The following is a 23161-nucleotide window of genomic DNA, read 5'->3' on the forward strand; positions in this document are numbered from 1 at the left end:
ATGGATGACTCAAACTCTGTACCACAAACTTTATTTGCACACTCTGCTGTGTACATGTAAAAAATACATCAACACAACTCCCATCCCCTGTTTGCAGAGGCCAGTTAGAAAAACCAGAGACCGCTGGCGTGCAGAAAGGAAAGGATCGGCGGGACTGGGGGGTGAATATTAACCACAGGACAAGAACCGTAAAAGAAAATATCCCAAATGTAGTTAAAATACTGTAGAGGATCGTTGGAAGAACGATTTATCTGGAGATGCAAGAGTGAAAACGAGAATCCTTAAAATTAAAGGAGCAATTCTTGACATAAAATGCTTAAACCTCTACTGTGTCCGCCTGCATTCGAGAGGAAAGCAACTGAAATGTACATAACTGACCGTTCAACTTCCTCTTTAAGCCCAAACTTGACATCCTCTTTGGAACTGAGCAGCATGAAGCTGAAGGAGCAGCTGGACTTACAAGTTATTCGAGGAAAAACTATCAAAACTGACAAATTATCAGGACTTTCCCCTTTGTAAAAACTGTCAAAAAAGGAAATCCATTAAACAAAAATATAAAAACCCAAACTATTGGTTGTTCGATGTTAAGGTTGAGTTAATGGTAGGTTGAGGGTGAAATCCTCTACAGACATGAGGTAAAGCATGAAAAAAACAAAACACCTTGATTTTAAAAATGGCAGGATGAGAAGAAACAGCTGCAGAAAAGACCAAAGAAATACTGGAGCACCCAAAGGTGGACTTGGTTCGGTCGGCGAGTCGGAGCCCGCCGGGTGATGGAGGGCCGAAGCTCAGGGTCAGCTGGAGGAAGAATAGCCCTTGAAGCCTGGAGGAGGCGCCCGCTCAGCTACAGCTCATCTCCCGTGTGACCCCGCTTGTAGGCGTCGCCTGTCAGCTTCTCCTCCGCCTCCTTCATGCCGCTCAGAACTGCAGAGGGAGGAGTTTTGAGCATTTCCTCGCATTCACAGGGCAGAAGACACAGATAGACGGGGCTCTTACCGTGCTCTGCATTGCTGTAGAAGTACTTGTAGTTGGGGTTGCCATTTTTGTTCACGATTTCGGGACGGACCTTTCCACTGGGGTCTGCGGAGAACACAAGAGTCAAAGCAGACGCCGGACATTTATCTGTGAAGACTCGTTCGTCCAGCCAGGTTACATCGTTAAGAAAGGTTTAACCCTTGTGCTATCTTAGATGACCCCACCCTTACATAGAAGTGTTCTCCCTACCATGACAAAGGTGGATAAAGGTGGAAAGATTTCATGTAATCCATGGACACCAGTGAAGATCACAAATCATTGAAGGGAAACGTTACTGCAGGAAGGGGCGCTTTCACAGATCTTCCTGTGAGCTATAAGACTGTAGACGTTAGACAAGAATTATTTTTCATCGTTTAACCCAGGGGTCGGGAACCTATGGCTCACGATCCATATATGGCTCTTTTGATGGTCGCATGTGGCTGGCAGACAAATCTTTAATTATACTTTTTTATCATTAGTCCAGTTCTTCTCTGGCAAGATGCCAGAGGCGCGCAGTAGCGGAGACGGGATGTGTGAGGGAGAATGCAGAGGGTGGGGGGTTGTGGGGACCGTCAGCAGGTGAATCGCGCAGGGATGGTAAAAACGTAAAACCCGCTGCCCGTCACTCACTGTGGCGTGTGAGTGTGTGTTTGGCTCCCCGTCTGCATGTGAGCAGTCTTTGTCACATCTACAGAACATTCAGACCTAAGATCACGTTTAAAGTCTCAACGCCTGAACGAAGCAGAAACTCACCACGTATCAACCAGACTAGACCATCAGCAAAACTACCACGAGAAATACTCATCATTTATTAGCAACAGCATAACGATGTTATTAAAAAGAATCCACAGACTTATTGTACTTTAAAAATGTTGAAATTACATCAAATGCACACATTCATTTGTATATTTAGTTTTAAACATATTGTTGCGGACTGAGTTTAACGTGGCTGTTGGGCCGCGTTAAAAGTTCTGGAGTTCAATGAACGCATCATGCAGAGATCTGATTGGCCCTCAGTTCTGTCGCTCAGCCTGTTGTTAGGTAATTTGGACCAATGGGGTTCAGCTATGGGCCGAATAAGGAAAATGGGAGGGCTGACGCGGGAACAGGCGAATATAAAGTTGGGAGAAGCGCTCTCGTCTCGTCTCGGCGGGAGAGATTCAGGAGTTGCTGAACTAATTATACGTCATTTGTTGCGGTCTACAATAACCAGAATAAAGAACCTTAAAAGAAGTTAGGGCCCGTGCCTCAGTGTGGGAAAGGGAAACTACATTATTGTATGGCTCTTTCGAAATTACTTTTAAAAATATGTGGCGTTTATGGCTCTCTCGGCCAAAAAGGTTCCCGACCCCTGGACTAACCCTTGTGCTATCTTGTGGGGTCCATATGACCCCACTCCCAACCTTGGAGGCACGTTAACAATGGGAGTGGGGTCATCTGGACCCCGCAGGACAGGTATCGGCTTGTTTAGAGCACTGTCCTGTGGGGTCCAGATGACCCCACAAGATAGCACAAGCGTTAAACGATGAAAAATAACTCTTGTCTAATGTCCCTCGGGTGTTCTACAGTCTTATAGCTCACAGGACGATCTGTGAAAGCGCTCCTTCCTGCAGCAAGGTGTCAAAGTCTCTGACTGAAGGAGCTCCTCAGTGAACCAGTGGTCTGATCAAGCGACAACAGCTGTAGGCGTCTTCTGCTACTGTCGTTGAACTTGTATCCGTCCGTTCATAGAACGCCATCTGTGTTTCTGCATGTGCAGCCGGACCATTTCTGCGTTTTTCTGTGTGGTCCAGTGTCTAAACTGCACTACAGCTACTCTTCTGGGTGTAAAAACAGCACTGATTGAACGTTGGGTTTGTCTTTTTCTTGGAGGGAGACTTCCAAGAGTTTTGATCCTCTTTTACTTGAAAACTGTCTGTACCAGGGGTCTGCAACCTGAGGCCCTCGACCCACATCTTTTATCTTCAGTGTAGCACTTTGGCATTGACCAAAGCTGTGAATACATAACAGGGTGGGGTTAGTTTTACTGTTGGCGAAAGTCTTTTGGTTAATTTGTCATTTCTGTTTAGATTTTTTTCGTCATTTAGCTGAGCAAAATGATGGTAAAAAGTTTTATCTACTGTTCATATGTGACGTTAAAAAAATGCCATGTTTGATTTGGCTTCCCCCCCTTCTTAATGTTTGTAAATCTGCAGCAGCAGGAAGATCTTATCTTGATACATGCTGTATTTTATTTTGAAAGGAGCTTGTATGTGCTGCTGACAAAACTGAAAGAAGTTTAAGTTGCTATTTTTATGTAAACAAATGTATTTTAAAGAATAAATAAAGCTTAATGGTCACAAAAACATGAATTAAATCTGTTGATCTTCAACATGAAACGGGGACCAAATGGCTCTTAAAGGTTCCAGATCCCCGGTCTGTACTGATCAGGACGTTCCTGCAACCTGTGGATCCACCCTGACATAAAGACGCCATCGGCTCCAGCCCCCTTTGCGGTCGTCTTCGTGTTTGGTCTGACGCCTTACGGCAGGGGTCTCAAACTCAATTTACCTGAGGGCCACTGAAGGTGGGGTCTAGCTGAGGGAGGGCCGCAACTTAAACGCACACAAACACGCAACTAGTGAGTGTCTGAGAGCCAATAAATTTGTATGGAACATGTACTATACCATTACTATACTCTATTATTAACTGTTTTCTGTACAAAATGTACTTATAAACTCTCATTCAAATAAAATACGTAAATAAATAAAAAAATCAATATGTAAACAAATCAGTAATTCATTTATGTTCATTTAGTCTTCTATATCTGCTGTTTTCTCATTTAAACATCCTTATTAACACAGTTCAGTTAACACTGTTGAATTCTAACTATTAAACACTAAAGAAGACTTAAATTCTACAGTTCTGTAAATCCATCAATGGTTCTTCTGAACACGGCTTCTCTTGTCTTCTTCTCACTGATGGACACTTGGCAGCACTTCCTCCCAAACTGAGACCCTCAGTGTGGATGAAGATGATTTTCATTAAGTCTGGACTGGACTTATTGAAATTGAGGGTGGAGACGTCAGAGAGGATGTGCTCCCAATTCTGAGTCCGTGTAGAATTTGTTTTTTTTTTTAAGTTTACTCTTTAAACCACAAATCAGTAAAGGAGAAACAAAATTCAGTAACCATCCATCCATCTTCCTCCGCTTATCCGGGACCGGGTCGCGGGGGCAGCAGTCTAAGCAGAGATGCCCAGACTTCCCTCGCCCCAGCCACTTCCTCCAGCTCCTCTGGGGGGACCCCAAGGCGTTCCCAGGCCAGCCGAGAGACGTAGTCTCTCCAGCGTGTCCTGGGTCTTCCCCGGGGCCTCCGCCCAGTGGGACATGCCCGGAACACCTCTCCAGGGAGGCGTCCAGGGGGCATCCGGACTAGATGCCCGAGCCACCTCAACTGGCTCCTTTCGATGTGGAGGAGAAGCGGTTCTACTCCGAGCTCTTCGCGGGTGACAGAGCTTCTCACCCTATCTCTAAGGGAGCGCCCAGCCACCCTACAGAGGAAGCTCATTTCAGCCGCTTGTGTTCGGGACCTCGTTCTTTCGGTCATGACCCATAGCTCATGACCATAGGTGAGTATTGGAACGTAGATCGACCGGTAAATTGAGAGCTTTGCTTTTCGGCTCAGCTCTCTTCACCACGATGGACCGATAGAGCAACCGCATAACTACGGACGCCGCTCCGATCCGCCTGTCAATCTCACGCTCCGGTCTTCCCTCACTTGTGAACAAGACCCCAAGATATTTAAACTCCTCCACCTGGGGCAAGGACACTCCACCCACCCAGAGATGGCAAACTACCTTTCTCCGGTCCGAAAATTCAGTAACCATTTTTGGATTTTCTATCTTATGACCTTTTGCACATTTAAACTCCGGTCACAAGTTATTGTAGAGCAGCCGGTCAGACACTCCTATATTTTTATAAAAAATGGATGGACATTCATGTTGGTGACACTAAATATGTGCAGCCAAGATGCACAATAAGCCTGTTTGAGATCACTCAGGTGGACGAAACGCGGCAACAGATCACCTGGTGTGTGACGGATGTTTCTGCTTCTCCTCCAACATCACCTGTCAATCATCACAAAAATATCAGGAGGAAAGGGGCGGGAGCAGCAAGGGCCCAACCTGAGCGAACGCAGCTGGAAATGCAATACTGTACTGACTGCAAGCCGCCAATTGACTACAAAACAATGCATTGTGGGAAAAGTGTCCTGACGGTTTTTGTAGTTAAGTGATCAATTCAAATCATTTAAAATACCAATTGATTGAAAAAAAGGCTACATACATTACAAAACATTAAAATCAATATAAAAGATATAATAACAGATCATACTAAGGGGAGAGGCAGATTAAAACTACATTGAAATTTATGGATAACTCCAACTTCCTGTCCTCCTTCAGTCTCACTGCAGATTCGCCTACCCCCCCCCCGCGTGCGCACCTGGTCTCCCCAACATCCAGGCGCGGCGCTGTTTCATCTCAAACACGTCTACCGTTGCATTTTCACACGTCACACGTATTTTCAGTGTGTCTGAGACTAGATCGTGTTGTTTTCTCGCACGTGTTTAATTTTAGAGCCCGCTTAGGTGTCACGCATGTACGTGTGGGACCTTTTTCTCCGCAGACACCCGTTTGTTGCGTTGAACGCCGCCGCGCGCCTAACCTTAACCATAACCCTCCTCTGGGTCCATGCGACCCAGAAACAAGTTCAGCAACCGCTGCATGGATTTAGAAAATTACGAGCGAATAAATACGTTCTAAAAAGGAAAGCAAGGAACTCCTTAATGTGGTTCGGGGAGGGGGCTGTCAGGTTTCTTGTCTTAAATGTTTTCCTGCTTTCAAGCCCGGTCAATGTCCCGCCCCCAAGAGTCATTTACCCCACTATGATTGGTTGGTTGTCAGCTCCGCGAACACTGAAAAGGTGTCATTCATACAGACTGGCGGGCCGCATTAACATTAAACTTTCATATCGAGGCGGGGGCCGCAAAATATCATCTTGGGGGCTGCAAATAGGCCGCGGGCCGCGAGTTTGAGACCCCTGCCTTTCAGCCAGTCCACAAACAAATACCTCAACAGGACAGAGAGACAGAACATTCCCTTTATCGTTCTGAAGCATTACGACAGCCGCAGCAAACAAGCAGCCGCAGGCGTAAAGTCCCAGCGTGACGGCCGACCGTCCAGAGGCGTTCGCAGCTGCAGAACAGCCTGCAAACGCCTCTGGACATCTCTGGATGTGAAAGACCCCCCCTCATACCGAGGAAAAGAATCCGAGGAATGTATCCGCCATCCGGGCTGAAAGCTTCATCCTTCGGCTCCTCTTCATCCTGTGGATTGAAATCCTCGGTGACCAACTACATGTGCCAGAACTGAACAACAAACAAACAAACAAACGCTCACCTCCAGGTTGACCATTATGAAGTTGTGAGCCAGCTCAGAGATTTCCTTGGATTCAGCAAATTTGGGTTTCAGTGCTAAAAGGGAAAACAGTTAAAGAAACAAAGCTGGTGCATCATTCTATAGTTACACCAACCTTCCTCATGACTGACTTTTCAAAATAAAAGCATTTGATTCTTGCCTCCTTCCTAAACCCTTCTGCATTTACAGAAAAGCATCTGTTTTATAATCTTTTTCGATCATTTTACTTATTCTTTTTACGGTTAATCTGGTGTGGACAGCACTTTTTTTATTTAACAAATATCCAATGATTAACTAGATGTCGGTTATCTGTCGTTTTTATCCTGATGAGTTCAACAGCCAAGCTCCCCTGACGAGTTTATTACTCTAGAAACCTAAAGCAAAGGCTTTTTCAGAGAATCAAACTGAAATATTCATGTTTTCTTCAATAAACAGTCAGAATTGACAAAATCAGCAGAGAACTTTCATAAATTCATTCACGTCTCCGTTTGCTTTGAGTTTTTAGTTTGAATAAATCAACTAAATTAGACGTTTTTTTAACAGTAAACAGAAGAAACTGAAACTCTTCTGATTGGTCAGCTGTGTTCTGCAACTTCCTTACAATCTGTGATTCATTACTGATTACTTGTTATTGTTCAAAGTAATCCCTTACTTAGCATACTTTACAGAATACCTTACATAACTCATGTATTACTTTTCAATGACTTTGTAAAGAACTTGAAAAGTGTCTCACATTTGGATGGAAGAGTACCGGATGCTTGTAAGATAATATAGATTTTTGGTAACAGCTTAAGTTTAGTCCATAAAAATATTTTTTTTTTTGTAAAAAAGAGAGACTGATCAGAACTTTGTGTCCTCAAAGACAGAAACAAGCATTCGACCTCATAAAGACGGTTACCATGACTACTGTAACAGAAAGGCAGATTTTGGCCTTGTAAAAAAAAACTAGACACTTTTGAGAACATTAAAATAAAAGTCTGGATCTCTGAAGGAAGTTTTGACATGCACTGAAGGAAATACTAATAAAAAATCATTAGGAAAGCCCCAAAATACTTTGGTATGACACGAAAGTAATCCATTACTCTTGAGAAGAACTTCAGCGTTTTGTAAAGGCCACGTTAAGCATGAAACGCATTTAAATCGGACACATTTGAGCCGTCTGTTACCTTTGCAGGCTCCACACCAGGTCTTGTGGATGATGACCATGACGGGCAGCCCGCTGTTAAAACAACCACATGAAAAGTGAACAGAGGTCCCACTGGAGCCTGAAGACAGCGACACCATGGATGTCAACCTTCAGCGGAAACGCAGACACGGGTTAGGGACTGGGAGCGCTGCAGCTCACCTGGCCTCAGCTTCTTTCTTGGCATCCTCCAGCGTCCTCCAGTGGATGTTGTCTCCAAAACCTGCAGGAGAAACGGGCAAAACACTGCAGCAAAGTGTTTGAAACGGTTTTCCTCCCAGCAGGACAAAGACCTGAGAGGAAACTGTGGCAAACAGAATGACATGTCTTCCATCTGGGATGGATTCAGATACTAGCTGAGCGTTCACTCCTGTCATTTCACTTGTTTTCTAAGATTACATACTTGGTACAAATGAGCACATTTTCCATCTCAACCCACTTTGTTTTCCTTCAGGATGCCATCACCAGCTCAGCAGGAAATATCTGTTTCCTTAGCAGACGACTTTGACTTTTATTTATTTTAAACATGCATCTAAGGCGAGGCCAGCCTGAGGTCAGACTGTCTTCACATTTTCAAACAATGTCAGCAGCGAAAGATAATCCCATTTAGAGAAAAGCTCACTGAATTTATCGTCTGAATCCTTTCAGCATCAACTGTTTACTCCAAGCTCAAGGTCCACGGGATAAAGAGCACGCTGTGACCCGATAACAAATTCAGTCCTTTTTTTTTTTTTAGCTTTTTCTATTCCCATCAGCATAATGTTTATCATGTTATTCTGTCTTGTTTGAAAGCAGCTGTAAAGACACAACTTTCTTTAAAGTGGAGCTTTCATTATTTCCTTATTTTACACCTACCTACCTTGTTAAGTTCTGCAACCTGCTCAGCATCACTAAAGGCGCTGAATTCCCTGTTAGTGTGGTTCATATTTGAGCCCAGTTTCATTTACACACACATAAACCACAGGATGCATCCTGTTCTGCATCAGTTTGGCTGTTTCCAAAACATCTTTGGACCAAATCATCATCATGTGCACACAAGTTCAGTAAATGCACAACAAAAGCACTGAAGAAGAAGTGTTAAGTTCGTTACAGTTCATGCATAAAGTCCTTCAAAAATTTTACTGACATTCCCTGAAATCCATTCAGATCACCAACTTTTACTATGATTATTTTGGATAAAAATGAACACAAACACTGGGCAAACGGTGAGATCTTTGAACCAGCAGAAGAACAACTTGTGAAGTCTAAGAAGGAAGCAGCGCGTGAAGCAGTCAACAGGATGCGGGCTTAGCGCTTCAGGATGCGGGCACAAAGACAGACAGACAGGTGGCTCTCCTCTTCTTGCGGGAACGGCGTTACTACTCCCCGGCGTCTGCGCCGCAAGCGCGCCCCCGTCGGACTCACCTCTGCCGCTGGCGCCGTCCACCAGACCGTGGAGCCCGCACAGACACACCAGGACCTTCAGCAGCGTGAAAGCGGCCATGTTCACCGAGGACGGCTGCATTTTCCGCGGCTTTCTTCCTCACGTCTGCGGCTACAGGGTGATATAATGGCAGTGCTGGTTCACAACTTTCGACCCGGACGTTCAACGGCTGCTTTTCAAAATTAAAGCCCGTGCAGGGTGATTTTCAAGCCGAACGTTGCGTACACACGCGCACGCGCATGTGCGCGAGTGGCTTCCTATTGGTCGACAGATTCCTCTTGCCATTTTGAGGCCTGGGTCACGTGACATCATATCCACACGACCGCGTGCTCCGCCGATGTGCCCCATTAGTCAAGGCAGACAGCAAAACGTCGGCCGGAGACAGGAAACAAAAGCAGAAACGTGCATTTAAAAGCCCCAATCTGCAATAATCATCACAATCGTTTAGCCTGTATGCTGTTTTAAGAAAACTATATGCACTTGTATTACTTTTGTCACTAAATAATTGTACAATTACTTAACGATTCTTCAAAAGATTCCCGAATCTTAACACTTAAGGATTTTATTGTGAAAACTCAAAGCGGAAGTGATTCCTTAATGCCGTAAACTCGTCGATGCTTCTGTAAGCCTCACTGCTCCTTTTGTAGCAAGAGAAGTTCAACGGAACCTACATATTTTCTTCGTGCTCAGGTAAATTGAATTCATTGCATTGCTTGTAAACATCTAAATGGTCTAAAGTAGCTGTAAGCTAACAGTGTAGTCATGAACCCACTTTGGATGGAGCGTTACTTTGCTGCAATGCTAGCATTAGCTCAGATAGCCTGGCGTTTTAGCAACCCGATTAGCTCCACTCGTGTTCAAAATAATCATCTTTTATTTTTGATAGTCGCCTTACAACAGTCTCCAGCATCGATAATCTAGACGACCCGGCCGTCTGGTGTTCTATTTGTATTGTTTGTTACTGGTAGAATCGGAATAACGGTGGTTGTTGCCTAATAACTCGGTGTGGTTTAGCTTCACATGATCGTGCAGCCCCTTCAGCGAGCCTGTAGGAAAACTCTCAGGGTTAGACTGTTTGACGGATCACCAAATTCCAATTTATTTACTTTATATTTGGATTGATTGTGAGTTGACGTGGTGTTATGTGAACTTTTTTAAATTAAGTTAAATCCATTAAATTCAAACACAAATCCTTATGAGTTTAAGCTACTTTTTTTTAAATGACATCAGACATGTCTGATGTCATTTAAAGTGACTGCATAAGATTCATAGCTAACTGTATTTTGCCAAATAATAAAAACTGTCCTGACAGTGATGATGATCTCATAATCTTGTCTCCATATCTGCACATCCAGACTGAGAATAACGACATTTGTTGTGTTTCTTTTGGAAGAACCAGAACACTATGAATCAGGAAAAGCTCGCCAAGCTTCAGGCCCAAGTCCGAATAGGAGGAAAGGTAATGGCTTCCAGCATTTTCTCTGCTGTTGAGTTTTTTTCCTGTTATGGTCTCCTCTGTGGCTCATTTTGGAGTGCAACGGGTTTTTCAGCATTTGTGGGGTCGCTGCTGCTGACCTCAGCGTTTTCTCTTTGTTTCTGTTTTTGGCCCCTTCATCTGAGGCCCCTGTGGGTTTGTTCACAGCTATGTGCCACCACTTAAAAGCCAACTAAATGTACATAATCCCTACATTTTTATTTTATCCTGCTACTACAACTTAATTTCCTTACCGGGTTGAATAAAGTTAATTTTAATAATTTTGTTTGAGCCAAAACAAAAAAACAATTTAAGTGTTGTGGTTTTTTTTTTTAACCCATTGATGCCTGAATTTATTTCCAGTTATGGGAAAAGTCACTTGTGTTTTGCTAAATTAAAGTACTTTTGGAACTGAAGTAGTTTGGTGCACATTTGCGTCAATAGACGCCACAGAGTTAACCAAATCAGTCCTTTATTCACAGCAACAGAGCACATTTATAGAATTCAGACAAAACAAACAAATCAATTCTGCAAGTTTGCATCTGAGGGTCAAAGCTAAAAACATAATTGTAGACAAATATCTTAGTTTAAACCAGATTAAATACTACAGTTAATATTAAATGTTGATTATTACTATTATCATTTATTTGGGATCATCACATGATTGACGTAAGTTATAGATTATTTGTAGGAAAGATTTATCATAGAAAGTTCATGCAAGACGCTTTGGTCTTGCATGAACTTTAAATATCAAATATATTAATTAAATATATAAATATAATATGATAAAATAAGTGTACTGTTGCTTTAATTCGACGAGCTTTTGCCTGTTAGAAGATCACAGCCGTTGCTTTGAAATGAATAAATTACAAGCAGAAACGCGAGATACACGGCGTGACCCGGTGTTTAATTGCTTCTGACATTTGGGTTCAGTCGACTCTCTCATCTGTTTTTTTCTTTTCTTTCCACAAACACCCGTTTTTTTTTTTTTTGTCCCTCAGGGAACCGCTCGCAGGAAGAAAAAGGTCGTTCACAAGACGGCGACGGCGGATGACAAGAAACTGCAGGGCTCTCTGAAGAAACTGGCGGTGAACAACATCGCAGGAATAGAGGAGGTGAGCCTGAGTGAGAAGAGCGAGCCGCCGCCGCCGCCTTTCATCAGTCCAGCTCCGGTTTCAAAGCGGAGCAAAGCTGCAGGCGGTCGGGGCGGTTTGTCGTCGGATATTAGAGTCTCAGCGTTCAGTTACGTCCAAATCCCGTCAAAAAAGTCCAGAGGATCATTGACTATTAAGAATTTAACCTTCAAAACGGTTCACTTTGTTTTGTTTGACCTCAATTCCTTTAACAACCTCAGCTCTGTGGCTTTATTTTTATTTGTTTTGTCATTTTGTCGTACAGTATTAACACACTGGACCAAAAATCCACACAAGAAAACAAAATCTGAGATAGAAGTTTGAATTATGTTAATATTAAAATCATAAAAATGTTAAACGTACTCTACTTTTACACTTAAATGAAAATATACGGTAAATATAGAAACACTAGGAAGTTGGCAAACAAAAAAATGCTGCAAATGTCTTTTTTGTTACGCGTTTCAGAATGATAGACAGACACAAACCCATTATGAACATTTTCCAGCTGAACTCGCACGGCCTCGTCACCAGGATCTTCACTTTTTGGTCTACAACTCCTTTAATGTAGGAGTTAAAAGGCTGGAAAACTGGACATTTTCACACTCTTCTCTTTTTTTTTTTACTCTCAAAGTTCAATCCTTCACAACAAAATTAGTCCAGGATTAGAGACCAAAAAAAGAAAATTAACGTAAATTGGGCAAAATGAACACATTCCGTTCAAGATACACAACACGGAGGAGATTGGTTGACGGTGTCCTACAGCCAATCAGGAAGCAGAACACAATGCACTGTTAAACTTGCAAACAAAAGTGCAGGAAACAAATCTGCAAGACGATGAGAGGTGATCCAGGGAGCACTTTATACACCTTTGAGCCTAAAAATACAGGGCCTAGAAAATGTCTTATAAATGATTGGTTTCATTCTGAAAAGCAGTTTCTGTCCACATGACCTCATGCTGCTCTGTCATTCCTCGCTTTGTCCACCTGAAGGCAGCGTTTGCATGTCGTCTGCTTTGTCGGAGCTCTTCTAAGCTTCATCATCATCATAAACTTTATTGATGAAGCCCTTCAATCGTCCACGCAGAGCAAAAGTGCTGCACACTGACAGAATTAAAAAAGACATAGATCAAAATAGAGTAGAAGTGCACTTGCTAGACTGAGATCAGCTCCACAAAGGCGGAGCAGCATCTCCGTCATGACATCACAGCTACAGCTACAGCTGCTCATCTCAAACCATCCGAGCGTTCCCTCCAAACACACAAAAGGCCTCACAGACGTTCTACTGCCTTAAACCACGGTCCGGGTGAAAACTCGGATGATTGGCTGCTGGGTGTGCGTTAAAAAGTGATATACCACAGGATAACCGCACGGTGAAAAAAAAAAGTTCCGGTCACCTAGCTTAAATGTTTTGTATCACTGTGCCGGCTTCTTTAAAACGACCTTTATCTTCATCATCTGGACAAAAACAAGCAGTAAGAGGAGAACTTTCTCTATGAACTGATGCTTTATTCAATCCATCAGAAAGATCAGCATATATATGTCGCTTTATATCGCAGAATCTTGATTGCAGCGGTGGTGCGGCGCGACCACGTAACAAATAGTCCACTTTTTGTGAGAAAAGTGATCCAAATTGCAAAAAAGAAAACAGAATTAAGGACTAAAAACTGGTTACTATTTATTTATTTTGTAAGTGACCATAGTATAAGCGGGTTAATGGCCTTCAAAGTGTGCATTATTACTTTTTAACGCACCTCCGCTTCGCATCGGACGGTTCAGGCTTTCACGGCGCGCGTTAAAAAGTGATAATGCACACTTCGTCGGCCATTAACCCTTACTTGGTCACTTCCAAAAAATCTGCCTTTGATTTGCAGCAGCAACATGAAACCTACTGATCTATTTTACTCATAAGGAAAAAGCGCTGATTCCAGACTTTTTGCCAGCAAACGCTGCCGCTATTCAGTTACCTTAAACAAATGTGCATCAGGTGTGTGACGTGCAGGTAAACGCACGGAAATAATGTCATGGATGTGTCACACTTCTGAGATGAAAACATAAGTAAAGTCACATCTGGTATATAGTGTTCTACGCTCATTTGAAACAGTCAGGACAGGATTGAGCTTTTAAAACTGGGGATTTGGACGCTCTGAGCCTCCGTCCACTTCCCAAAGGTTAAAGGAGTCACTTTTGATTTGGACTGTAGAAGCGTGTGGTGTGCACTGACCTGCAGGGATTCACACGCATGTCTGCGCTCCTCTTCCTCTCAGGTGAACATGATAAAGGATGACGGGACGGTGATCCACTTCAACAACCCCAAAGTCCAGGCGTCCTTGTCCGCCAACACGTTTGCCATCACCGGCCACGCGGAGACCAAACAGCTGACGGAGATGCTCCCCGGCATCCTGAGCCAGCTGGGAGCCGACAGCCTCAGCAGCCTGCGCAAGCTGGCCGAGCAGTTCCCACGGCAATGTGAGCGCCCGCTACACGCTTCACGTCTCTCAGCACCTAAACACAGACCAGGCCTTCCAGGAGAGACTCGATCTAAATGTTTACAAAACTGGATCAAAGGAAAAAAAGATTCAGAGACCACAAAGTCAAACTTCACGTGCAAGCACTTGATTACAATTCTAACCAGTGGGGGATAAGAAATAGCTCGGTGACCAGGTGGTAGAGTGTCTCTCCGTAGTCTGTAAAATGACGAGTCTGAATCCACGATTGAGTCGTAGCGCAGACCAGCCTACGGCGTGAAAACGGTGCAGCTGTGACTGCAGCTCACTGCACAACAGGAGATAAAATGAGCCGACCTTTCTTTCATGGCTTCTGTGCAGGTTCTGTATCTGAACAGCTGGAGCTTATCCACAGCTGTGATTGTCTCATTAACCCTTGTGCTGTCTTGTGGGGTCCAGATGACCCCATTCCTATTGTTAACGTGCCTCGGAGGCACGTTAACAATAGGAATGGGGTCATCTGGACCCCACAAGACAGCACAAGGGTTTAAAGAAGGAAGATTTCAGGGCTTTAATGATTCATTTGAAGGATTTGATACAATTCTTAGTCGTTTTGAACGATCTGATCCTCTGACCTAATATGGATCCAGATCATCTTCATCCAAACTTCCAGCAGTGAGACTCAGACAGAAATTCCGGAAGTTTTCCAGATTCTTGGATTTCTTCCAGATCATCAAGTGTGAATGAAATCTGTGTCCAAACAAACAAGTAAACTAGAATGAATGTCAAATCCATTCACATTTTAGTTTCCTGAAGTTCAGCCCACTGTTGTTTTTCCCACATCCAGAGAATCCAAAGGGAACATTCTAGACAGTGGATGGTCACATGACTATTCAAAGTCTTTCCACACATTGGACTGGAATGATGGACTGATCCGTGTTAATGACATCACATGTGTGTTGTCTGCTGTGATTGGTTGTTTTTACGTCCTAGTAAAATAAACTAACGTGCCTCAATCGTTTTGTTAATTTTAAAAACGTGTTTCTACAGCGATGGACATGAAGACCGTCAAAGAGGAAAATGCAGAAGAAGAGGAGGACGACGACGTACCGGGTATGGATGGTGTCCTGCTTGGATCAAACCCTTTGCCTTCAGCGTTTGATTTTTTTTATATGTTTTTCTGTTTATTTTTGTTTAGATCTGGTGGAGAACTTTGATGAAGCCTCAAAAAATGAAGCAAACTGATGCCGCCTGCCCCCTCCCCTCCACCTGTTGAGGACTCGCACAGGGCGTCTCCGCTTGTGAGGAGAGAGGTGTGGACGGTGCGGCCCCCTCACCTGAGGGGGTCCACCTGCTGCAGCTTCGATTTCAGCAGCTGCTGATCTTATGGAAACCTGGACGACTCCACACCCAAAGGAACTTCAAACCACTTTATGTGACTCAACATGGCTAGTATTTAAGAGATTCTTTATGAAATTCCACATAAAATGAATGGTTTGTTTAGCATTATATCAGCTATTATCAATAAAATCAAGTGTTTTTGATGTTTCCTGCTGGTCGTTCTTGTCTACCCGGGTTTTGATGCTTGAAATAAAGCACAACGTTTTATTTTCAAAGACTACAAATGAGGAGACGTAAAGAAAAACTACCGGTACATTCTTGGACTGTCAGTTAAATGATCTTTGTGGTCTGGTTAAGGTGAAAGAGGGAACAGGAAAAATATGTTCATGAAATTCAGTGGAAATAAAGAATAAAAATAAGCCATTTCAGTCGAAATATGACTCAGCGGAAGTTTTTTATTCCTCAAATGGGTTTGTGTGAAAAATGGATCTATCAATACTTCAAAGGTTCCACTCTGATCATCTTTTGATCCGTTTTCAAAACGTTTAATTCTAATTTTATGCCAAAACGCTGTTTTCATTAGTCTTTAAAATTAATTTTTGAAACATCATTGCTGTTTCACCTAAAATATTAACATTCTGTCTTTTTTAACACTTTAAAAACATTTTAAAATGAGAATAGTTCATTTTTATTTTATTACTGCAAAAATCTGAAAAAGTTAAACAGCTTCAGAGTTTATATTAAAGTCTCTGAAAAGATTATCATGATTGAAATAACCTTTGTTCATAGTTTGTGTATTTTTCAAAAGAATTATGTTGTTTTTACACACTATCACTTTGTTTATACTTGCTTTGGCTTTTTTTTTTTTAATACATTTTGATTTAAAAAAAAAGCATTTATTTAATTTCTTTAATGGTTTCACAGCCAAATGTTCCAAATGTCTCATTTTCATTCTGGTCCTCTATCCTTTGAATAAATATGCATTAGTACAAAATTCAGAAAAAACTGTTCAGGGATTTTGTAACTTTGATGTTTTTTCTCACTCAAACATTTTAAAGTATTTATCAAATACTTAAAAACAAAACAGGAAATGTCCAGCTTCAAACGAAGAAATAAAATAATGACCTATGAATATATCATGTGAGGGCAGCACAGTGCAGCAGTGGTTCGCTGACGGGGAGGAAGCCCCGGTTCTAATCCCTGTTGGGCCAAATCCGGACACACTTACTGCCTCTCACAGAACAAAATCAGGGTTGCCTTTGTGTGTGTGTGAGTGTGTGTGTGGCCCTGTGACAGACTGGTGACCTGTACAGTGTGTACCCTGCCCTGGTCCAGGACAGGCTGTGACCCCGTGACCCCATGTAAACCAGAATCCTGCTGTTTCTATGCACATCCAGCGACCGCCGTCCTCACAGAGAACCTCACAGAGGACCTCACACTCGATGGACAAACGTCAGCACAGCAGAATGGTCGACGATGCGGGTCGGAGCAGAACTTTGGGTCAGGACTGAAGGCATCACAACAATCATGCAAAGCACAGATGGCTCTAGGACAGGGGTGGGCGGCATTTTTCCCAGCATTCCCTGCTCTGACACGTTCTGATTGGCTGGACACACCTGAACCAGGTAATCAGGCTGGAAATCTGGAACTCATGCAGACACACCGGCCCTTGAGGCCTGGAGCTGCCCATCCCTGTTCTAGAATGTGTATTTCTATATCTACTTTTATTTCCCATTCAATTTGTGACCAACTATCTTTTTTACTTTATATCTGTGTATTATTATTATTTTGAAATAAACGAATTCGTTGTGGGGTACAACAGGAAACAGCGGAGACAGTAAAGGACAGCAGCTGTTTAACAAAGTTTTCAAGGGAAATGTTAATGTCGTCTAATGTGCACAAATAAATTCTGATGATTACTTTCAAGAATGAGTTTAATCATAAATATGTTCATTAGAAGGAACTCCGTCAACAGACCATCTTCTGTCTTTGGAATAATTAACTTTGTGTGGCTCCTACCAGTTTTGACGAGATCTTTAAGATTCAGTTAATGACTAAAAACCCGCCAGCAGCTGCATTTGTTTTAATTCTGCACGGGATGCAAAAAAATATCAGGTTTCACCTGCGACATTTGTAAAGAAGTAGGCCTGCAACTTCAACATTCTAATGTCATACTTAAACGCTTGAGGAACTTTGTTTAAATGCGATTAAAATCTAAACTGCAGTGACAAAATAAAGCTGATTTAGAGTCTTGGATACGTTCATGAACTGAATTGCATTATTTTGAAGAAGCCTTTACTCCGCGTGGGTTTGCTGCTGGGAGCTCCGGTACGGTTACTTGAGAAGGCTGAGCCATTTTGGCTGTGAGCAGCAGGACGGATCCGCGGACCCGCCCCGGGGATCAGCGCCTCCAGGCCGGCCCACCGGCCGCTCTGCTGCAGCGGCGGGAGCAGAGGCTGGCTGGACGGAGCGGCCGGAACTGCGTCAAGCTGCACGTGACAAGCTGCTACCACACCGGAAACACGATGTGTCGCCTGGAAAATAAGAGCTCTGACATGGTATTTCCACCAACAAAGCTACCGGTACCTTTTTAATTTTTTTGGTTGCCAATCTCCTCCACGTGGGTCGGCCCAGCGCTCCGTTGATAAGCCTCGGCCCTCGAAGGGTCTCTTCCCCGATTTCTCCCCCACCAGTGTGATGGAGTCCCTTGTTTTTAATTTTAGTGTTAATAAAATTGTGTTCAAACTGGTACCACGTCTTGGCCTCATTTTGAAAAGTAATCTGTGCGCCTGGGTTGAAGCGCCTCTGGGTGTCCCGGGGTGGCATTGTTGAATCCCTTTTTCTGCTACACCAGCTGCCACAGAATTCCAACATTTTCTCCACAGTACCTTGCCATTGATGCCGAGACGATTAAGAGACAATTAATTAAAAATCCCTAGGAAGAGTTTTTGCTTGTATCTGGAAGTAAATTAAATTAAATTCAAGATAGCTGCCTTTTCCCAAAGTCAAAGGTCAACGAAACTTCTGTAAACTCGAGCTGGTGGCATATTTGTGTGATTTCGTCAAAATTGCTCAAACAAAAGTGTCGTTTTCCCATATTATGAAAAAACACAAAAAACGGTGATTCTCAGAGTTTGCCACAAAATAGCCGCCAAGCCATAGGTTGTGTGGCTGTCCCATAATGATTTCAAAACTTTAACTCCCAAAGTCATATTTTGGTGACTTTTCGAGTATGCGGCGGGGGTTACATTTTTGCTCAAAGGCGCCGAAACCTTTCCAACTACAAAAACAATATGGTCCTTGCAGTCACTGACTGCTACATAATTAAAAGACCATTAAAGACGCTTAGAAAATGAATCAAAAGATAAACAGAGTGGAACTTTATTGTTTTAAATAGGTTCCATAAATTTTAGTTTTTTTAATCAGGCTTTTGGTTCTTGCTAAGGGTAATAGCAATAAAACAAAAACTACTTAAAAGTAATAATTTGCTTTCTTTTTTATTATAAAGCAAGTTTAAGATGTTACAGTGTACAGTTCTTCTCAGATTTTCTGAGGGATTTTATTTTGAAATGTGTTCCGGAAGTCAGGTGCTTCCATTGAGCTTGCCTTTCCTTCATCCGTATTTTCCAGCATTAAACCATGGGGGAGGGAGTCTGGAGTGCTGCCTCACAACTACGGCGGACTACAGGCTCTACTTTTCGGCTCTAAACATCAGAGACCGGCGGCGGCGAAGCCTCTGACGGGGAATCCCTCGGAAACGCCCCGAAAGGCTCGGATGTATGTATGGCTTCTCCGGAGTGACGGGGAGTCTCGCGGGGGACGGGCGTGAAGATGAGGATTCCTCCGGTGAGTTGCTGCATTTGTTTTCGGGTGACATTTCGCAGCTCTGTTGCTCCCGTAACGCTCCGCACCGCCATTGCAGCGGTATTCCCGAAGGCGGGCAGTGGACGTGCGGGTCCGCCGCGGCGTTTGACCGCCGCTCCTGCCCCCGAACGTGCGCGACCCCCTCCGAACGTTTCGTAACGGTAACGCGGGATTCTGCGTGAATCATACAACGCGCTGCGTGAATTCCAGCTGTCGCTAACTCCACCGCAGACGGAGCGGCGGCCGGGACGCGCAGACTTTGAGCGCTCAACCCGTCGTGACCGGCGTCGCACTCGGTGAAGCGGAGACACCGAGTCAGTGACGGCGGGCTGAACCGCCGGAGCAGCGCCCCGCGTCCGTCACTGCGCACGAGCGCCCGCTGGACCCCCGGGGGTTGAAGCCCGCCGCTTTGCCCCCCGCTGCCGGGATTATGTAACACCAGTGCGGCGTTACACGTTCTGCCGGACTTGGTGGAGCTTTTCGTCTCACTAGCAGTCCCGCTAAGTTGAGGAGCAGCTGCTCCTCCCGGGCTGTTGCTCGGCCTGCAGGCTGGAGCCTCCGTGCCTCCTCATGTTGCATAAGCCTCGCCAACGGTCACCCATCTGCAGTGGCAGTTCTCCTGTGGGCAATGTGGGCAGTCGCCGGGGGCACGAGCTCCCCGAAAAACAAACAAAAACCACATCCCACCCGCCGCGCGCGCTCATTTCCACGTGAAGTTATAATGACATGTGTCTGCGTGCTGCTGGGATGACAGTTTTTGGAGTGGAGAACACTCTGGAGCAGCGCGCGCGCGGGGGAAACCAACTCGCAGTTGCAGTGGCTGTGAACAGGTAGAGGGGCGGGGCTTAGACTCACCGCTGATGATTCCAGACCCCGCAACAAACCAACAGCTGCTTCCTAATAACTAACATTTTCATTAATACATTTAATTTGCTGGGTTTACTGGATTTTATGAAAAGTTAAAGAAAAAGAAAAAAAAACACACAAAAAAACCCAGAAAGGAGTCTGCATTAAAGTGTAGCATCACAGGCGGGGACCGCTCCCCCACAGCCAAGAGGTGACCCAGGTCCCCATCCAGAGCCGCAGTGGCTGAAACAGCAGCCGACCCACAGGGAGAGGTTCAACTGAGGAAGCACCGAAAAAATAAATAAAATGAAAAACAGAATGAAAAAATAAACTTATTGATAAAAGCAATAAACGATAAAACATTGAAATAAGGTACATTCAAATTAAAATAATGCATTAAAATCTAGTGTAAGTTCATAAAACAAGATAAAATGGATACATAAAAATAAATAAATCAAACAAACAAATAAATAAATAAATAGTGGTGGTAAAAAACTAGGTAAAAGCCAGGTTAAACAGATGGTTCTTTAGCCTTTTCTTATAAACGTCAATGCTCTCTGCGGCTCTCAGGTCCTCTGGCAGACTGTTCCATAAACGGGGGCCATAGTGTTGAAAAGATGCTTCTCCGTAGGTTTTGGGTTTTACAGTCAGAATGGTTAACAGACCTGTGCCAGAGGATCTCAGGGTCCGCGAGGGTTTATACTTTACTAAAAGATTGGATAAATAAGAATGCGCAAGACCGTTAAGACATTTAAAAACGGTTAGGAGAATCTTAAAATCAATCCTGAAGGGGATTGGGGAGCCAATGCAGGGATTTTAAAATTGGGGTGATGTGAGCCCGCCTCCTGGTCTTGGTGAGAACTCGTGCAGCAGAATTCTGGAGAAGTTGAAGGTTCCTAATGTTGGTTTTTGGAAGACCAGCAAGCAGGGCTTTGCAGTAGTCAATTTTACTCATGATAAAAGCATGCATTAGCATCTCCATATTAGCAAGAAAGAGCAGTGGGCCTATCCAGATTTCTGAGATGATAAAAAACAGTTTTAACCACCTGTTTTGTTTGTGGGATAAAAGTAAGCTTAGAGTTGAAAATAATACCCAGTTTATTGACTGTTTCTGAATGGCTTAATGAAATTTCTTTTAACTTCAGAAACTGTTTCTCTTTCTTAACTTCAGGACCAATAACTAAAATTTCATTTTTTTCCTGGTGGAGCTGCAGAAAGTTATTTGCCATCCATAATTTTACATCTAAAATACAGTTAAAAAGTGCTTCTATTGGTCTTGTGTCATCAGGAGACATAACTATGTACAGCTAGGTATCATCAGCATAGCTATGAAAGCTGATGTTGTGGCTTCTGATGACATTTCCTTGTGGAAGCATGTAAATGTTAAAAAGCAAGGGGCCAAGGATGGAACCTTGAGGCACACCACAAATAATTTCATGGACCCCAGAAAGGTATGTGTCCATGCTTACCATAAAGTTTCTCTCCATGAGATAAGATTCAAACCACTTGAGATCAGTCCCTGAAAGGCCAAGACTTTTAAGTCTGTTTACAAGGATCCGGTGATCAACGGTATCAAAAGCTGCACTTAGATCTAACAGAACTAGTACTGAGATCTGACCTGAATCCAAGGCACACCTGACATCATCAATGATTTAAAAGAAGGCTGTCTCTGTACTGTGGTTCGTTCTAAAACCAGACTGGTTTATCTAAAAAATGTTGTTTTTTAAGAGAAACTCATTCAGCTGAATAAAAACAAGTTTCTCTAAAACCTTGCTTAACCCTTGTGCTATCTTAGATGACCCCACCTTTACATTAACATGTTCTCCCTACCATGACAAAGGTGGATAAAGGTGGAAAGATTTCATGTAATCCATGGACACCAGTGAAGATCACAAATCATTGAAGAAAAAAGGTTCAGAGCACTGTCTAGTGGGTCTAGATGACCCAACTCCCAACAATGTTAAAGTGCCTAGGTTAGCACAAGGGTTAAAAATGGCAAGTTGGACACAGGTCTGTAGTTATTGACAACTGAAGGGTCTAAATTAGTTTTTCTTGAGTTACGGTTTCACCACTGCCGTTTTAAAGGCAGCAGGAAAAATACCCGTCTGTAGAGAGGAGTTCATGATATTTAAAATCTCACTCTCAAAAGACCAGTAAAATGATTTAAAAAGTGATTTAGGGATGGGATCTAAAAAACAGGTTGTTGGATTAACTTGGGAGAAAACTCGACCAAGTGTTGCAGCTTCAACCAGATCAAAACTGTCCAGTAGTTCCTCAGGTAAAATCAAGCCATCATTACCAATAAAAAAGCTTTTCTGTTCATTTATGATGTTCGATCTGACAGAATCGATCTTGCTCCTGAAGTGGTCTGCAAAGTCCTCACACAATGAGGTGGAGGCTGGTTTTGTGTTTTTGTTCACAACTGAGTTGATCAAAGATTCAATTGTGGTGAAGAGGACTCTGGGGTTAATTTTATTTACACAGATGATGTTCGCAAAGTATGAATTTCTGGTCTGTTTTACTGTTTGATTATATATTTTTAGTCAGTTTTGGTATAGTTGATAGTTTATTTCATTTATCTTAACTCTGACAGACGGAAAAGTCTATTCAAGGTTGTGGAAAATGGACAAAAGATCAAAGGAAACATCAGTGGCGTCCAGTTTAGAAAGAAGAAAAACACTCCATGGATGAAGGAATGCAGGCGGGGTCCAAAATTTAAACTTGCCAAAAAAGACCAAAACTTGCTGTTGGAGGAGTCAAATTTGGAGCGACATTTGGTTAATGAAGGTTTGCACTTCATTTGACATCTTGTTAATGATCTCATTGGTGGATCTCATCTAAGCTTCTCGTCCGTACTCATACCGTCGATGCTTCAGATGTAATGAACTCAATCGTTTGTCTTTGTTCAGTTTTATGTGGCACTTAGGCACAAAAGCAAAAGAATAGTTCTTAAGTTTCCATTGATGTTCATTCATGAAGCCAACAG

General features: G+C 43.2%; 3 protein-coding genes across 6 annotated transcripts in view; 2 read left to right on the plus strand and 1 right to left on the minus strand.

The window, feature by feature from the left end:
- Positions 1–15: 15 nt before the first annotated feature.
- On the minus strand, positions 16–9328 carry txndc12 (thioredoxin domain containing 12). Its single transcript, XM_004078606.4, has 7 exons — positions 9056–9328; positions 7814–7874; positions 7635–7687; positions 6451–6524; positions 6308–6377; positions 997–1080; positions 16–924 (listed from the first exon to the last, which is right to left on the minus strand). The coding sequence occupies exons 1-7, from the start codon at positions 9153–9155 to the stop codon at positions 845–847; spliced, it is 522 nt and encodes a 173-aa protein (XP_004078654.1). The 5' UTR covers positions 9156–9328; the 3' UTR covers positions 16–844.
- Positions 9329–9420: 92 nt separating this feature from the next.
- Positions 9421–15673, plus strand: btf3l4 (basic transcription factor 3 like 4). The gene is made up of 6 exons (XM_023964799.1): positions 9421–9764; positions 10468–10533; positions 11550–11663; positions 13945–14146; positions 15175–15237; positions 15323–15673. The coding sequence occupies exons 2-6, from the start codon at positions 10480–10482 to the stop codon at positions 15367–15369; spliced, it is 480 nt and encodes a 159-aa protein (XP_023820567.1). The 5' UTR covers positions 9421–9764; positions 10468–10479; the 3' UTR covers positions 15370–15673.
- A 3400-nt stretch (positions 15674–19073) lies between these two features.
- The window catches only part of zfyve9 (zinc finger FYVE-type containing 9), a 37556-nt gene continuing 33468 nt past the window's right edge, over positions 19074–23161 (plus strand). For all 4 annotated transcript variants that reach the window (XM_023964789.1, XM_023964788.1, XM_023964791.1 and 1 more), the window contains exon 1: positions 19074–19311. The gene's annotated coding sequence lies outside the window, so the exon portion shown is untranslated. The remainder of the gene's footprint in view (positions 19312–23161) is intronic.

Source organism: Oryzias latipes, chromosome 17, assembly GCF_002234675.1.
Source record: "Oryzias latipes chromosome 17, ASM223467v1".
Lineage (NCBI taxonomy): Eukaryota > Metazoa > Chordata > Actinopteri > Beloniformes > Adrianichthyidae > Oryzias > Oryzias latipes.

Bases quoted from the DNA above. Each gene is read 5' to 3' on its own strand.
- txndc12 (XM_004078606.4), bottom strand. From the start codon at position 9,155: ATGCAGCCGTCCTCGGTGAACATGGCCGCTTTCACGCTGCTGAAGGTC. The intron at 6,525-7,634 runs GTAACAGACGGC...TTTCCCTTTTAG, and splicing joins CTGGTGTGGAGCCTGCAAAG to CACTGAAACCCAAATTTGCT. The intron at 925-996 runs GTAAGAGCCCCG...CTCCCTCTGCAG, and splicing joins CTACAGCAATGCAGAGCACG to TTCTGAGCGGCATGAAGGAG.
- btf3l4 (XM_023964799.1), top strand. From the start codon at position 10,480: ATGAATCAGGAAAAGCTCGCCAAGCTTCAGGCCCAAGTCCGAATAGGA. The intron at 11,664-13,944 runs GTGAGCCTGAGT...TCTTCCTCTCAG, and splicing joins ACATCGCAGGAATAGAGGAG to GTGAACATGATAAAGGATGA. The intron at 14,147-15,174 runs GTGAGCGCCCGC...GTGTTTCTACAG, and splicing joins CGAGCAGTTCCCACGGCAAT to CGATGGACATGAAGACCGTC.